Source organism: Littorina saxatilis, linkage group LG17 (genome assembly GCF_037325665.1).
Source record: "Littorina saxatilis isolate snail1 linkage group LG17, US_GU_Lsax_2.0, whole genome shotgun sequence".
In the NCBI taxonomy this organism is placed as follows: domain Eukaryota; kingdom Metazoa; phylum Mollusca; class Gastropoda; order Littorinimorpha; family Littorinidae; genus Littorina; species Littorina saxatilis.
In genome coordinates, this window is record NC_090261.1 from 10,911,061 (window position 1) to 10,929,315 (window position 18,255).

The 18,255-nt window shown below is 42.8% G+C and overlaps 1 protein-coding gene and 1 long non-coding RNA gene across 2 annotated transcripts in view; one reads left to right on the plus strand and one right to left on the minus strand.

Annotated features, from left to right (window-relative positions):
* The window catches only part of LOC138952520 (xanthine dehydrogenase/oxidase-like), a 91,506-nt gene that overhangs the window by 55,647 nt on the left and 17,604 nt on the right, over positions 1–18,255 (plus strand). Inside the window, exons 28-33 of the mRNA XM_070324207.1 lie at positions 5,335–5,463; positions 6,131–6,205; positions 9,635–9,690; positions 11,603–11,804; positions 12,553–12,720; positions 13,111–13,278. Coding sequence (XP_070180308.1) covers positions 5,335–5,463; positions 6,131–6,205; positions 9,635–9,690; positions 11,603–11,804; positions 12,553–12,720; positions 13,111–13,278 — 798 coding nt within the window. The remainder of the gene's footprint in view (positions 1–5,334; positions 5,464–6,130; positions 6,206–9,634; positions 9,691–11,602; positions 11,805–12,552; positions 12,721–13,110; positions 13,279–18,255) is intronic.
* LOC138953143 (uncharacterized) lies at positions 7,713–9,622 on the minus strand. The gene is made up of 2 exons (XR_011451492.1): positions 9,108–9,622; positions 7,713–8,925 (listed from the first exon to the last, which is right to left on the minus strand). It is a non-coding gene; the product is annotated as an uncharacterized lncRNA (long non-coding RNA).

Genomic DNA, 18,255 nt, shown 5'->3' on the forward strand with positions numbered 1-18,255 from the left:
GTAATCATACTGCCCAACTGATCACCAACACTTAAAAACTGTGCTAAATACTTTATTCTTAGCTCACAATATGTTTGGCATTCAAACAAAAAATGGATTTCGGTCTCTAATTTATCTTCACAAAAGGGGCAACACTTGTTTTCTGTTGAATTTTGGAAGCGATATCTGTGGATATTTATCTGTGAAACGCCCATTCTAAATTGAGCGATGACATTTCTGTACACATCTTTCCATAAAATGTCCACATAACGTTCTTTTTCAAAACAGGCTTTATATTTTCCATACAGTGATAGGCGCTCACTCGAGTCCAAATGATTACGCCAATCATGACAGAAGGAACTGCAGAGCCTCTCCTTCAGTTCTGCAAAAAACACCCTCTCGTTTCCACATGTATCCAAACATCCAAACTTTGTAAAATCCATTTTCACACAGAACTGCCTTTACATGCGTTACCCATGTGATACCACCTTTTTCGTGGAGGTTGAACAACATTTTGTATGCCTTCTTTGAATAAAAATTGTCTGGCTGTCTCAATAATCGTAACCAATATTTAATCAACCTTGTGACTGTTGTCACCCAAAGAGGATACCTATCCAATTCACCATACACAACATCATTGGGAGTTTTATCTACTACGTGCAGAAACCATTTACATGCAAATAAATGAACACGTTCCAATTGGTCATACTTCTCATAACCCCAAATTTCGGCTCCATATGTTAATACTGGCAATACTTGCGCATCAAATAACTTAAAAAATACATCAAATGAGTTACAACCCATGTTCTTTAAAGTATTCAAAATTTCGATCGTGCTTCGCTTTGCTCTTGTTGCTGCGTCTTCAATTGCGACGCCATAACTATGTCTTGTTGAAAAGGTGAGGCCAAGATATTTATACGAATTTACAACCTCCAACTGATTCCCATCAAAAATCCATTTTTCTCTTGCACTTAGAAATCCGCCTTTTCTGAAAACTATTATTTTTGATTTATCTAGATTTACTCTAAGACACAGTCGTTGCATTGCAGTACATAAAACGTTTAACTGGTTCTGTAATCCAATAACAGTGGATGCTATCAAAGTGAGATCGTCAGCAAACAATAACAAAAAAAGTTCAAGTTCCGTCGGACCGAGGGACACACCATGTTTGCCCTTTTCAATAATTTCGTTCGCCAACTCATTGATTAACAAAGAAAACAGCATTGGGCTCATAACACAACCTTGTTTCAGCCCTTGTAGACATTCGAAATAGTCCGTATAACCCTCACTGGAAAGGACACGTGCTTCAACAGTGGCATACATAGCTCTTATCATTCTTAACATTCTTCCGCTGACACCTGATCTCATCAACACGGACCACAACAGAAAGAGAGGGAGAGAGAGAGAGAGAGAGAGGGAGAGGGAGGCAGAGAGAAAGAGAGGGAGAGAGAGAGAGAGCGAGAGAGGGAGACAGAGAGAGAGGGAGGGAGAGAGAGACAGAGGGAGACAGAGAGAGAGAGAGACAGAGCTAGAGGGAGACAGAGAGAGAGGGAGACAGAGAGAGAGAGAGAGGGAGACAGAGAGAGAGAGACAGAGAGAGAGAGAGAGAGACACACACACACAGAGACAGACAGAGACTGACAGACAGCCAGCCAGACAGACAGACAGAGGGAGACAAGAATAATAATAATAATAATAAAGTGTATTTATATTGCGCCTATCCCTTACAAAAAACAAAAATATTTGGCTCTAAGCGCATTACAACATGTGAAGGACTTGGTACAATCAAGTCTGACAAGTACAACAGCACAATATACAGTCGGTCTCTTAGGTAAAAGCAGCTTCGACAGTTAAACACTTCTACTAAAAGATCCTCTAACAATTTACAAACATAGTTAAAGAACATCGAGTTAATAGGAATTAAAAAAAAAAAAGGTTCTTATAATAAAACTATCTAGCGAACGACGAAGAAGAAGAAGAATAAAACTATCAATGTCAATGTAGACAGACAGACAGAGGGGGAGAGACTATCTGGGCCATGTGTCTTTTCTGTGTGTGGGACTGGAGGTATAGGTAGTGGGCATTTATAATACAATTATGACCTACCCCGTGCAATAACGAATGTGCTCTCACAAAAGCCAGCAAAATTTCTCGGACGGATGAAATAGCCTATCGAACTTGGTATGAAGAAGTTTTCAAATTGCAAAGTCAAACATGACGAGCACGAGTTGAGTTGAGTTGTCGGTATATTTATAACGAGTTCACAGCATAAGACTCAGGAATTATTCATTCTTTACACTGCATTTTGAGTGTATTCGTGGCATTTTGCTTGTAGCTGTGGTGGCCGCACCTGTATGGTACCTGTATAGCCTGTTACCTGTATGGTACCTGTATAGCCTGTTACCTGTATGGTACCTGTATAGCCTGTTACCTGTATGGTACCTGTATAGCCTGTTACCTGTATGGTACCTGTATAGCCTGTTACCTGTATGGTACCTGTATAGCCTGTTACCTGTATGGTACCTGTATAGCCTGTTACCTGTATGGTACCTGTATAGCCTGTTACCTGTATGGTACCTGTATAGCCTGTTACCTGTATGGTACCTGTATAGCCTGTTACCTGTATGGTACCTGTATAGCCTGTTACCTGTATGGTACCTGTATACCCTGTTACCTGTATGGTACCGGTATACCCTGTTACCTGTATGGTACCTGTATAGCCTGTTACCTGTATGGTACCTGTATAGCCTGTTACCTGTATGGTACCTGTATAGCCTGTTACCTGTATAGCCTGTTACCTGTATGGTACCTGTATAGCCTGTTACCTGTATGGTACCTGTATAGCCTGTTACCTGTATGGTACCTGTATAGCCTGTTACCTGTATGGTACCTGTATACCCTGTTACCTGTATGGTACCGGTATACCCTGTTACCTGTATGGTACCTGTATACCCTGTTACCTGTATGGTACCTGTATAGCCTGTTACCTGTATGGTACCTGTATAGCCTGTTACCTGTATAGCCTGTTACCTGTATGGTACCTGTATAGCCTGTTACCTGTATGGTACCTGTATAGCCTGTTACCTGTATGGTACCTGTATAGCCTGTTACCTGTATGGTACCTGTATACCCTGTTACCTGTATGGTACCGGTATACCCTGTTACCTGTATGGTACCTGTATAGCCTGTTACCTGTATGGTACCTGTATAGCCTGTTACCTGTATGGTACCTGTATAGCCTGTTACCTGTATGGTACCTGTATAGCCTGTTACCTGTATGGTACCTGTATAGCCTGTTACCTGTATGGTACCTGTATAGCCTGTTACCTGTATGGTACCTGTATAGCCTGTTACCTGTATGGTACCTGTATAGCCTGTTACCTGTATGGTACCTGTATAGCCTGTTACCTGTATGGTACCTGTATAGCCTGTTACCTGTATGGTACCTGTATAGCCTGTTACCTGTATGGTACCTGTATAGCCTGTTACCTGTATGGTACCTGTATAGCCTGTTACCTGTATGGTACCTGTATAGCCTGTTACCTGTATGGTACCTGTATAGCCTGTTACCTGTATGGTACCTGTATAGCCTGTTACCTGTATGGTACCTGTATAGCCTGTTACCTGTATGGTACCTGTATAGCCTGTTACCTGTATGGTACCTGTATAGCCTGTTACCTGTATGGTACCTGTATAGCCTGTTACCTGTATGGTACCTGTATACCCTGTTACCTGTATGGTACCTGTATAGCCTGTTACCTGTATGGTACCTGTATAGCCTGTTACCTGTATGGTACCTGTATAGCCTGTTACCTGTATGGTACCTGTATAGCCTGTTACCTGTATGGTACCTGTATAGCCTGTTACCTGTATGGTACCTGTATAGCCTGTTACCTGTATGGTACCTGTATACCCTGTTACCTGTATGGTACCTGTATAGCCTGTTACCTGTATGGTACCTGTATAGCCTGTTACCTGTATGGTACCTGTATAGCCTGTTACCTGTATGGTACCTGTATAGCCTGTTACCTGTATGGTACCTGTATAGCCTGTTACCTGTATGGTACCTGTATACCCTGTTACCTGTATGGTACCTGTATAGCCTGTTACCTGTATGGTACCTGTATAGCCTGTTACCTGTATGGTACCTGTATAGCCTGTTACCTGTATGGTACCTGTATAGCCTGTTACCTGTATGGTACCTGTATAGCCTGTTACCTGTATGGTACCTGTATAGCCTGTTACCTGTATGGTACCTGTATACCCTGTTACCTGTATGGTACCTGTATAGCCTGTTACCTGTATGGTACCTGTATAGCCTGTTACCTGTATAGTACCTGTATAGCCTGTTACCTGTATGGTACCTGTATAGCCTGTTACCTGTATGGTACCTGTATAGCCTGTTACCTGTATGGTACCTGTATAGCCTGTTACCTGTATGGTACCTGTATACCCTGTTACCTGTATGGTACCTGTATAGCCTGTTACCTGTATGGTACCTGTATAGCCTGTTACCTGTATGGTACCTGTATAGCCTGTTACCTGTATGGTACCTGTATAGCCTGTTACCTGTATGGTACCTGTATAGCCTGTTACCTGTATGGTACCTGTATAGCCTGTTACCTGTATTGTACCTGTATAGCCTGTTACCTGTATGGTACCTGTATAGCCTGTTACCTGTATAGTACCTGTATAGCCTGTTACCTGTATGGTACCTGTATAGCCTGTTACCTGTATGGTACCTGTATAGCCTGTTACCTGTATCGTACCTGTATACCCTGTTACCTGTATGGTACCTGTATAGCCTGTTACCTGTATGGTACCTGTATACCCTGTTACCTGTATGGTACCTGTATACCCTGTTACCTGTATAGCCTGTTACCTGTATGGTACCTGTATAGCCTGTTACCTGTATGGTACCTGTATAGCCTGTTACCTGTATGGTACCTGTATAGCCTGTTACCTGTATGGTACCTGTATAGCCTGTTACCTGTATGGTACCTGTATACCCTGTTACCTGTATGGTACCTGTATACCCTGTTACCTGTATGGTACCTGTATAGCCTGTTACCTGTATGGTACCTGTATACACTGTTACCTGTATGGTACCTGTATACCCTGTTACCTGTATGGTACCTGTATACCCTGTTACCTGTATGGTACCTGTATACCCTGTTACCTGTATGGTACCTGTATACCCTGTTACCTGTATGGTACCTGTATAGCCTGTTACCTGTATGGTACCTGTATAGCCTGTTACCTGTATGGTACCTGTATACCCTATTACCTGTATGGTACCTGTATACCCTATTACCTGTATGGTACCTGCATGTATACCCTGGTTCCTGTGTGCAGGTGGCGAGCCAGGTGTTGGATGTACCGCTGTCCAAGATCCAGGTGAACGAGACAATGACCAATGTGCTGCCCAATACTACCGCTACTGCTGCCAGTGTCTCCTCCGATCTGCACGGCGCCGCCGTCGTGGTCTGTATTGTCGTCGTCGTCGTCGTTGTTGTTGTTGTTGTTGTTAGGTTGTTGTTGTTGTTGTTGTCCTTTGTCTTTGGCTAGTCTCGACCAACCTTGACTGATGTTTTGAAGTCTCGTCCAATTCCCGCTGTGGACGGGTTCGGTGAACAGATGTGCTATTACTGTTGGGTTGAAATCATTGGGGTGTGCCTTCACAAGACTGAACGACTGCATAACATTGATACTTTTGGGTGTTCGCGTTTTTTGTTTTTTTTTACATTCAACAACATAATTATGAAGTCTTCTTTTTATCTGAAATCAGCGTTAAACAAAATAATCATGGTTTTCTTCCTGTTGCGGCCTGTCTTATGAGTAGTGTTTTCAAGCGTATCATGTGAGTTTTAACGAGCAGGAAGGAGCGGACATATTAATTGGTCGTATTCTGAAAAACAACTTCAACAGATGCGACTGCAATGATGATTCTCATTACCAAGTGATTTCGTTTGAGGATGAAAGTCCCTTGTTGAATCAGTTTAATGCTTCTCGTTGTCTCGGGTATCAGAACCTGGTTGAACCGCATACCTCGCTTAGTGTATTGAGAGCGCTTCATTCTGTTAGTGTGTTTGCTTTGATGCAGTGATGATTGTGTGTTTGCTTTGATGCAGTGATGATTGTGTGTTCCCAGGATGCGTGCAACACCCTGAAGCAACGACTGAAACCCATACAGGCAGAGCATCCTGACTACACCTGGGAACAAACCGTAAGGCAACCGTCACTCCGCTGATGGGGCGTTGTACAAAGACATACGCACAGACACCCGCCAGTATACACACACATGTACACGAACAAGCGCACGCATTCATACACAAGCATGCACACAGTCACACAAGTCACACACACTCACACAATCGCACACAGCCACAGACACACACACACACACACACACACACACACACACACACACCCACACACATGCAAACACAATCACACACACAGTCACACATATACGCACACACAGTCGTATCATGAGGGAGGGAGTGTCACATACGCACATGCGTACTTGCTTGGGACGTGGGGTCACATAGACAATGACAGCAATAAAGTTTGGATTTTGCTTTAAAGGACCAGACCACGCTGTTTTAAAGGTTATTAGAACCACTAACCGATGACTGAAGGTTAGAGAAATGCACCTAAAGATTCCAAAAATGTAAAGAAATTCACCGATTCGTAGCTTAATCATTGTGATTTAATTAAAAACGTTCCGCCAAATTCGTCTGCTAAACGAGACTTCGAAATGGCCGCCAGTAGACGAGAACCGGCTGTGACGTCACTTAGTGTTTGGAAACCGAAAGTTACAGCTTACGCTCAAGTGGGCGTTTGCCTAAATCGAGCATCAACAGCACGCCGAAGGAATGCGCACGGCTGCTGATAGCTATGAAGTATAGAAAAAAGGTTCAGGCATCAGTTGTCACCTTTTTCCGATGGGCTTACAACTTCTGCAGCAAGACTGATTAACTGGAAACGGCCAACACGATGTGCTGTGTTTCGCGACACTTTCTTCCAATGCGAACGCAGTTAAGCCGGCAAGAAAACCTGGCACACACAAATCAGCTGTTGCCTAACGCAGTTCCAGTTCCGACAATTGTTGACCACTCACAGGAGGTCAGAAACCGGATACCAATGTCATCAGAACGATCTGCTTTCACTAAACGCAGACGAAAGGAAGTGAGTACATGTATACTGAATGTGTTCTGTAAGGGATAGGGGTTCAGTGTCACTGGGCGTTTTTGTCAGACTGACAGTATTTGTAGTGGAATGGCATCTGTTCCTAATTTTAAGCACATGTGTTAAGATTACAGATTAAAACATATATCTGTTACTACATGTCCGTCCCCATGCACCCACCTTAAAGTTCCCTCTCTCTCTCCCTCTTTTACACTCACCTGGGTAATCGATGAGTCTCAGGTTTAATCAGTGTCCGTCCATATACACATAGACATTCACACAAACACACACACGTTGTTATAGTTGTTATCTAATTCAGTGTTGTATTAAATAGATAAAGAAATCGTTAATACAGCAAGCTTGCATGAATAATTTGCTGTTGTCCTTTTTTTCAGATCAGGTTCTGTAATACAGTAATTATAATTAATACAAATACAAATTCATGTTTGCAGTCATACTCATAGTGTGTGAGTGTGTGAGTGTGTGTGTGTGTGTGTGTGTGTGTGTGTGTGTGTGTGAAAAGCACTTTGATACTTAAAACATCTGTGTTATTTGATTTTATTACAAAACTGCAGTCAGAATATTAAGCAGACCTATTCCAACAATACATTTTGATCAGCAGTAAATGTAATGTCAAATTATGAACAACAATCATGTGAGCAGATATATCTAACAGAAACAAATAGTCTAGCAAAATAATACAACCAAGTACATGTATGGACATCATCATCCACATAAAAAAATTGATTGTAGGAAGAGCACTCTGTGTTATTACCACTGCTTCAGTCAAACTGCCAGTTCAACTTTATCTCTGTGGGTTGTTTTTTTTCTCTCGGAGTAACATGGGGAAAAAAACCTTTAAAAAACTTGCATGCAACAGAGCTGGATTGTTTCTAGTGATCATGCAGCATGATTTATCCGCATAGAAAACTACTGAAACACCTAAACAGAAATAGCAATGTCTACAGAAAAAACCCACTGTTTGATTGCTGTCTGTAGTACTCCTCTTGCTAACAGTGGCATTAAAATAATTAAAACTAAGCTATGCTCTCTTGGGGGGGAAAAGTAAATAATAACAGCAATTGGTACAGTCAATTCACTAAATGTGCAACAGAACCCTAATCATCAGACATTTTACAACAGCAAACTTCAACAGTCCTTTTACTTTCCTGAATGTCATTATTATTTATTAAAACATGCATCTAGAGCAACATACATATAAATCTTCTTTTATTAAAGTTCACCTGAAATTCAGGCTGCTTTCCCATGCAAAGTACAAATGCAAGTGTCCATAAACCAGGGTTTAATACAAAGTCATGTAGTATGTGAGTGAGTTCTGATGAAAAAGTGATTGTGTTGTAATATTGGTTATTACTGAGTGTTGATGTTACAATGATTACATTATAAAAACAACAACAGAACAATGTGAAGAGCAAACTTCTTCTGTGGGCATGCAAGTGAGTTAATCTTGTGTGTGTGTGTGTGTGAAACTATATGTGACTGAGTGTTACAAATTTAAATGACAACAGTTTTCTTGATAGCCTTTAAAAACAACAACAAATACATACATTTAACAATCAAACAAATATAGGCACCTCAAAAAAAGTTGTATGTACACCTTCGTGGCTGGTGATGCATTCTTGCTCCCCTGCAAGTTTTCATTCTACAATGTACCTCAGGCTAGCTTCCTCTCTCTCTCAAATCTGCCCCTCCCACACAATACAACAGGTACAGTGGCCACTCTGACACCAGTCTCTGAAATAATCAAGAACAGTTAAAACTGCGATGAGCTGTTGTTCTTTTACTCGTGAATGCAATGCATGAACACTTAAACAATATCCCACTTATTCGCGAGTGCGTTGACAAGGCGAGAGTGAAAAAATAGCACAGACTCGAAAGCAGACGATAAGTTCAGCACAGAGAGCGGGCGTGTTTACCTTTGATCGCTGAGACAAACAGTGTCGCAATTTTCATCGTCACTGTTTCACTACTGCTGGAACTCCGCCCTCATCTTTCATGCTTGATTCGAGGAGAGAAACCGGTAGTTCGAACATGTACGGTTCAATTTCGTCTGCAGTTACGCTTGTTGTTGTCATGTTCATGATGTTGGTAAACTACCATCTCCACACGGTGTGACGTCACGGATAATTTATTCATAAGCCAGTCTCGCGAAGATCACGCGGCACAATGGCGGGTCGTTTTGGAGAAGAAATCCGTCGCTTCGGTCACAAAATTCGTCGGATTACGGCCTTAGAAGATTCCGAAGTAAACCAAACATTGTTGAAGACGGTAAGAAAGTGGTTTTCTAACTAACTGCAAACATCGGGAAGTGTTCGGTCGCGCAGGAACACGATTCGAAGCGTTTTTGACGCTAAAACAGCGTGGTCTGGTCCTTTAAAGCTAAACGTCTTCATACTTGGATAACGGTCAGGCACAGTTTAGATTTTTCTTTTCTTTTTTTCAGATAGCAGCAGCCTACTTTGAAAAAGTTGTTTCTCTCTCTGCTTCCGGATTCTACAAGTAAGTTACTTACCGTGCATTTCAGTCTTTCGGACGAGGTTAGAAAGAGTACTTCTGACTTTGTGTTTTGGCGTCGATTTGTTTATGTGTGCATGAGTGTATCTGTGCTTAAGATTGAGTGTGTAAGAGAGACCGAGAGAGAGTTGGGGGCATTGTCTAACTGATGTGACAGAGCGAGAGGAGCCGGAGTGTGTCTGTGTCAGTACCTTGTCCAACGAAAACATGTGCCAAATGCCACAAACCCCACACATAAACCTCTAGCTCATCATAAAAGAATTGCCACTCTGCACAGAGCCAGCCAGGGTGTAGTTGTTTTGTATACACCAAGTGAAAAGGTGTTCGTATCAAATGTAGCCTAAACGCTGGAAAGATCGTGTTGCAAATGATAATGATAATAATGATAATAAGGTTACTTCTGTGGAGTAAATCTTACAATACTTCAAAGCGCCTTAAAACACCATTTGCCCTTGACTGCCACCATACGTATCAGGTACGTTTTATGCTATCATGAAAAATATCAACACTGAGACAAGGGAAACAACCGCGGTATACTACCCTGTGAATTTTCAGCAAGATGATTGCCTCCCCTGGAGCCCATTTTCTCAGTTTTGGTCCAATTTTGTTTAAATTTGAATGTTATGAGATTTAATTGAATTTTTGACAACATTCTTCCGGCAGTTAAGAGGTTAAATAAACTATGGTTATTATTGTTTATCATCTCTTCGGCATTTGAATGCTATTCGACACTGGTAAAAGAAGATACATGACATTGTGTACACAATGCAAATAAAACCTTACACGAACAAGAACAAGAACAAGGACAATTGTTTATTTAACGAGGGTAATAGAGTAAGTAGTGGTCTGGCCCTCACCCTAAAGAGGGACTAGTCTACAATGGCTAAAGAATAAACAAGTAAAAAAAAAACTACTGCTACATGTTTATAAACAAGTCGCGTAAGGCGAAAATACAACATTTAGTCAAGTAGCTGTCGAACTCACAGAATGAAACTGAACGCAATGCAACGCAGCAAGACCGTATACTCGTAGCATCGTCAGTCCACCGCTCACGGCAAAGGCAGTGAAATTGACAAGAAGAGCGGGGTAGTACTTGCGCTGAGAAGGATAGCACGCTTTTCTGTACCTCTCTTCGTTTTAACTTTCTGAGCGTGTTTTTAATCCAAACATATCATATCTATATATTTTTGGAATCAGGAACCGACAAGGAATAAGATAAAAGTGATTTTAAATTGATTTCGAAAATTTAATTTTCATATTAATTTTTATATATTTAATTTTCAGAGCTTGTTTTTAATCCAAATATAACATATTTATATGTTTTTGGAATCAGCAAATGATGGAGCATAAAATGAATGTAAATTTGGATCGTTTTATAAAAAAATATTTTTTTTACAATTTTCAGTTTTTCAATGACCAAAGTCATAACGTAATTTTTAAGCCACCCAGCTGAAATGCAATACCGAAGTCCGGGCATCGTCGAAGATTACTTGACCAAAATTTCAACCAATTTGGTTGAAAAATGAGGGCGTGACAGTGCCGCCTCAACTTTCACGAAAAGCCGGATATGACGTCATCAAAGACATTTATCAAAAAAATGAAAAAAACGTTCGGGGATTTCATACCCAGGAACTCTCATGTCAAATTTCATAAAGATCGGTCCAGTAGTTTAGTCTGAATCGATCTACACACACACACAGACAGACACACACACACACACACACACACACACACACACTCACACACACACACACACGCACGCACATACACCACGACCCTCGTCTCGATTCTCCCCTCTACGTTAAAACATTTAGTAATAAAAGGAACGAGAAGGATGAAGGCAGCTTTTAACCACCAACCCTTCTCCCCTCTCCCTCCCCCCCCCCCCCCCCCCCAGACCGCCAGGTGTGGGCTACAACCTCAAGACAGGCGAGGGCTTGCCATACCTGTACTTCACCTTTGGCAGCGCGTGCTCCGTGGTGGAGGTGGACTGTCTGACAGGTGACCACCAGGTGATCAGTACCGACATCGTCATGGACGTCGGCAAGAGTCTCAGTCCCGCCATCGACATCGGACAGATTGAGGGGGGATTTATACAGGTGAGTCAAATCTAGGTGATAGAATCGTCGGCGTTGGCGACATCATCATTATCATCATCATCATCATCATCATCATCGTCATCGTCGTCGTCGTCGTCATCGTCGTCGTCGTCGTCGTCATCGCCATCACTGGGACGGACACGGGTCAACTTAATGTGCAGATTGAGAGACGTTATCCTTGTCCCGACCCAGTGTTACCACAGCGATACTTAAAAGACCTCGGTCATTCTGCCATAAGCGGAGGAAGCTGATTACACCTAAACACGCATACACTTGCATGAGTCATCCAAAGTCGGGGTAACTTCCGGGAACATGCCTCTAATGGTTTCACCTTGAGGGTGTAAAACAATATTATCATGGAACAGTGCAAGGTGCACGTTGATGATTACCACAGGTCCGAGCAGCTACAATAACGTAACTACTTATATCAAGTGTTACCATCATGGCGACGATGTATTGATCAGCCCCCCGCAGGTTAGGGGGAAGAATTTACCCGATGCTCCCCAGCATGTCGTAAGAGGCGACTAATGGATTCTGTTTCTCCTTTTACCCTTGTTAAGTGTTTCTTGTATAGAATATAGTCATTTTTTGTACAGATTTTTGTCAAGCAGTATGTCAGAAATGTTAAGTCCTTTGTAACGACGTTAAACACCAAATAAAGAAAGAAATGTATTGATCATGTTTTACCATGGTTACTGATGGATAATATGTTAATTACCATAGCTACTGATGAATACTGTGTTACCAGGGTTACGGCCTGCTGATGTTAGAGCAGTACAAGGTGCAGGGTGACGGCAATTTGCTGACAAGGGGTCCGGGCAGCTACAAGATCCCTGCAGTGGGCAACATCCCCCAGTCCTTCAACGTCACGCTGCTCAGAGAGTCCGGTACCACCAAGGCTGTCTACTCCTCCAAGGTGTGTGTGTGTGTGTGTGTGTGTGTGTGTGTGTGTGTGTGTGTGTGTGTGTGTGTGTGTGTGTGTTGTCTATTCCTCCAAGGTCACAGCGTCCGAATGGTCAATGAGAGATTGGGGGGGGGGGGGAGGTGGATACGTTTAAGTGTGAAAACACCCAAACAGAATTTCTTTCTATAGAAATGATAAAGTATTCTTGTATGATATTGTACTTCTGAAATCATGTTGAGGACCTCCAGCCGCGAGACCCCTGCTTTGGTACTAACAGCTGACACGACAACAGACAACACAGGAACAGATACATTAGTTCTTCTTCTGCTTCAACCCCCTCAAACGTACAAAATTATCACTAAACCTGTCACTTTAATGTTAAGGTTTTGTCTTTTTCCACAGGGTATCGGAGAGCCCCCAATGCTGCTGGCATCCTCCGTGCTGTGTGCTGTGTACGACGCAGTGCGCGCTGCCCGAATAGATGAGGGTTTGAATCCCTTCGTCCCCCTCAACACCCCGGCTACCCCCGCCCGCATCCGCATGGCCTGCTCTGACAGGTTCACCCGTCTGGTGAGTCACAGGGAGTGTGTGGCAATACGGTGGAACCCCCCTTTTAAGACCGTCTGTTTTAAGGGGAGAGGTGGCACGAAAAATGAAAAATGACTACTTGCATATATTTTCTACAATATTTAGATGTACATTTAAGCAAAATTTGAACTTTATTTAACAAGGATTAAGATTTAAGGCTACGCCTTTTCTTGCAATCTGTCCTTGGGACACACAATGATGAAATTTTAGAAAAATTAAAAATTGACAACAAAAGGAAACTTAAACTCGTGATGATAACAAAAAAGGTATAACAAGGCACATTCATGCTCATTTTACCGCTCTTTTGAGACCCTGCTTTTTCAAATGTTCCTGTACATAATCTCTGAAAATGTACCTCCAATTTGAGACTCGCGCCTTTTTTAAGACCTGATTTTCAACTAACATTTTTGGAGGTCTTCTTCTTCTTCTGCGTTCGTGGGCTGAAACTCCCACGTACACTCGTGTTTTTTGCACGAGTGGAATTTGTACGTGTATGACCGTTTTTTCCCCGCCATTTAGGCAGCCATACGCCGTTTTCGGATGAAGCATGCTGGGTATTTTCGTGTTTCTATAACCCACCGAACTCTGACATGGATTACAGGATCTTTTTCGTGCGCACTTGGTCTTGTGCTTGTGTGTACACACGGGGGTGTTCGGACACCGAGGAGAGTCTGCACACAAAGTTGACTCTGAGAAATAAATCTCTCGCCGAACGTGGGGACGAACTCACGCTGACAGCGGCCAACTGGATACAAATCCAGCGCGCTACCGACTGAGCTACATCCCCGCCCGATTTGGAGGTCTAAAAAGGGTTTTTTTGCCGTAGATGGATGTGACTCTGGTACGAGAATAGTTTTTAGGTTCTAATCGTTAAACTTCTTTGAAAAGAGTTCACATTGTACAAGCTAGGTAAGGACAAATACCTTCATTGTCTGTAAAATGGTATGATCGATTGGTAATGTTTCTGATCCCATGACCTGCCTCTTTGTCTCTGTTAGCTGAGGAGGTGATTATTATGGATAATCCATCACAACCGAGTCTCGATCTCACCTGTCATTGGTCATTGTCTTTGATCTCAGAGTACAATTGAATAATTTATAGAGGTCATCTGCATTTTTATCGTTAAATCGGGGACTACTTTCTATAGCAAAACGATTGAGATATTCTGCGGTATAAAAGTCGAACTCACGTTTAGCTAACGATCTACATACATTTTAACATTGAAGAAATAAAGAAAACAACAAAGAATACACATAATCTGCTGGGGTGAGAGAGAGAGAGAGAGAGAGAGAGAGAGAGAGAGAGAGAGAGAGAGAGAGAGAGAGAGAGAGAGAGAGAGAGTGATTCAAGGCGCACAACTCTAGTAGGGGACGGGCCCCTATATGGACCACTTTTTGTTTATTGCTGATAACTAGCTTGTTTTTTTGCGAAGAAGTTTTATTTTGTGGTTGGTAGTCCTTCTCTCTTAGGTTAACCGTTAGGCCTAATTAGAGTGAAATAGCTTTGATAGACATTCAGCAAAAATTAAATACAGAAAAAATCACAAATGGCCCATATTAGGAGCCTGGGCGCCCAATATGGACCAGTGAAGCGGCCTTCACGATTCACTGTAAAAAGCCCCCTATACTTCAAAATAACATGATACAACCAGAGACTATAGAGTATACAGAGATGCGTCATCCTTCTTTGCGCTGCGGTGCGAAACTGAGACCGGCCAGCCCAGCGCGGGAAAAGAGCCACACCCTGCCGCACAAGGCAGCTCGCGTATAGTGGCTGCTGTCGCACATCTACACTGACGGGTCCTCAGATGGTGCCATCAAAAACGGAGGAAGCGGGATCCTGGTACGCTACCCAGACGGACACACCCTTTCAAGATCCCTGCCTGCCGGAGAGCTGTCATCCAACTACCGGGCAGAACTCACCGCTCTCAGAGAAGCAGTTAGCCTGGTCAGCGAACACCCACCCTCTCACGCCGTCTTCCTGACCGACTGCAGATCCGCCGTCCAAAGCCTGCAGTCGCCCAAAGAGCAGCTGGAACGAGACACCCAGCGTCTTCTTTGTACTCTCTCCCAGAGCACAAACGTCGCTGTCCAGTGGATCCCTGCTCACTGTGGCCTCTCAGGGAACGAGGAAGCGGACAGACTGGCCAAGACTGGCAGCCATCTGGAGCAGACAAGACCAACAGTCTCTTACAGTGAAGCCAAAACCCTGGTGAAAAGACACTATCAAACCACCTGGAATGCCCAACACAGCCTGCCATCTGATGACCAGATGCCCAACTTACAGCGCCATCAGCAGACCATCCTCTTCCGCCTACGGACTGGACACTGTCGACTGCGTGCCCACATGCACCGCCTTGGTCTGTCGCACACACCGAACTGCCCGTGCGAAACAGGCCCACAGACCCCGGAGCACATCCTGCAGACCTGCCCGCTCCACCAGGAAGCCAGAACAGATCACTGGCCACAAGGTGCCACACTGCAGGAGCAACTCTGGGGCACCAAAGACTCCCTGATCCTGACCACTAGCTTTATTCAAGCTACAAAACTTGAAGTCTGACCTGAGGCCAAAAATCCTGGAACGCCGAAGAAGAAGAAGAAGAAGGCTGTGTTTATATCACGTTTATATTAACATACACTGTCTGTTCTGTCCGGCTGACAGTGCTGCAAAAAGTAACTGGATGAAAAAATATGTTTGTTTGTGAACATCCTTTTTAAATTACCATAAAAACACCGCAGAAAATGGTATAGATTAAAATTAAATAAAAAATTTTGGGGCAATATTCGCTGCATCGCTGTAGTTATGCAAACATGATTCAAGTCAGTCTCTTTTCACGAACTAACCGTCGTTATTTTTGTGTGTTTTAATCAAATACAAATACCTACTGAATACATGGTCAGTTAAGCCTGAGAAAATATGTCAGGAATAAATCGTTCAACGAAATAGTTCCCGGTTAAATCGGTAACTAAGGCATTTAGTCAATTTGGTGTTGTCCCAGCACATCGAAACTGAAATGGGTTGTCAATTACACGGAGCTAAGAAGTTATCATGTAAGGAAAACTGTAAAATACAGCAACTTAAACCAGATTCTTGTGACCAAGCTGACTTTAAAGAATCTTGATCGATCGATGATTTTCTTATTTCTTTTCAGTTGCTTCTTTCTTGTTCAGAAAGCTCTCTCTCTCTCTCTCTCTCTCTCTCTCTCTCTCTCTCTCTCTCTCTCTCTCTCTCTCTCTCTCTCTCTCTCTCTCTCTCTGATTCCGAGGTGGAATAACAGAACTATTTGTGCACGTTAATCGATATAAGAGATACGATGCGGATATATTGTTATGCCCATTGTGCAGGGAAAGTAAGGAAGATGAGTTTTATGTTGTGCTTTGTTGCCCCGCACTTCGTGATTTGCGATGCGACTTTATTCCTGCTAAGTTTTATAGAAACCCAATTTTATACAAGTTTTCTATGCTTATGGCATCTGTGAATGAAGGTATTGTTCGAAAGTTGTCAGCTTATGTGAACAAAGCATTTCGGCTACGTAGTGTTGTTATGTCTTAGTTCATGTAAGCCTACGGTATATTTTATTTGAAATGTAATGTCTTAGTTCGTGTATGATGTATTTCATTTGATTTGTGTGCAAATGTCATTATGTCATTGTATATATGTTCACCCCCGTCATAAGGGGCTATGGCCTAAAAAGAGTAAACAATCCAATCCAATCCAATCTCTCTCTCTCTCTCTCTCTCTCTCTCTCTCTCTCTCTCTCTCTCTCTCTCTCTCTCTCTCTTTCTACCCTCTTTGACCTTTACTCATTCAAAATGGTGCACAAGAACAACAATAGCCATCATCATCATCATCATCATCATCATCATCATCATCATCATAATCATCATCATCATCAAAACGTTTACAATCAAAATATTAATCATGATAATACTAACGTTCGAAGCTGCAAGCTGTTATCCGTTGTAGATCTACTCTATAACCCTGCGACGGCCGTGTCAATCAAACGAGATTGTTATGTCTACCCTAATCGATCACCGACCGTATTTACCACTATCAGTTCCAGACTTGGCATGCCGAAATGAGATCAAGTAGAGGAGAAATAAATCTTATACATGTGAAACTAGTACCAACATGCACAGCTTGGACTGGTTTGAGGCTGTAGTGTGTACAGTGTGTGTTTTCACTGTTCCGGTAGAATAGATCTACACGCAGTTCGACGCAACAACTTTTACTGATTTTCCAACATTTAACGAGAGAAAAATTGAAGAAACAATCCTCACCTGCTCTCTTCCTTGGGAAATTTGAACATCCTGAAGCCTTTGGCATGTGCGTTTGAGCAATTGATGGCCAAACACCATGCCCCACCGCGTTTTCGCGTTGGTGCTGCCATGCTTGTGCAGCACGATATCACTACTGCTGTGGAAAGAGAAAGTAGATTGTTCCATGTTTCCGCGTGGTGGCGCCACTGGGCTTCCGGTCTCACTTTTCAGCACCGTATGGAGCGTCTCTGTATACTCTATAGTCTCTGATACAACTTAGTGTGCAAGTCAGACTAATTCAAATATGCTTTAGATTTATCTGTTTTGTCACGATCGGGTGACAGAGACCAGGAAAGTGTCACTCGGTGGAGTGCCTGTTCTTGGTCGATTATGATAGAAAGCGCCTGTACGTGATATTGGGCTACAGCAGAGTTTGCTGACAGTGCTCAATGAGCACGGATGTTTTGTAGCGCACGAGTTTCACAGTGGGTTTTTTTTTGCTGTCATAGGGCTGACGGTTTTTCGCTGACAGCGCGCACGGGATTTTCAGGGATTGAGTTTCTCGTGTCTTTTTTCTGCTTGGGAGGCAGAATTGTGTATAGCTGGACTGGTTTTGTGACAAGGTCAGTCACGTGTTATTGGCTAGGTTGTCTGAGAGAGACACAGGGACGGCACACTTGACACCCAGCGGCAGAAGGGG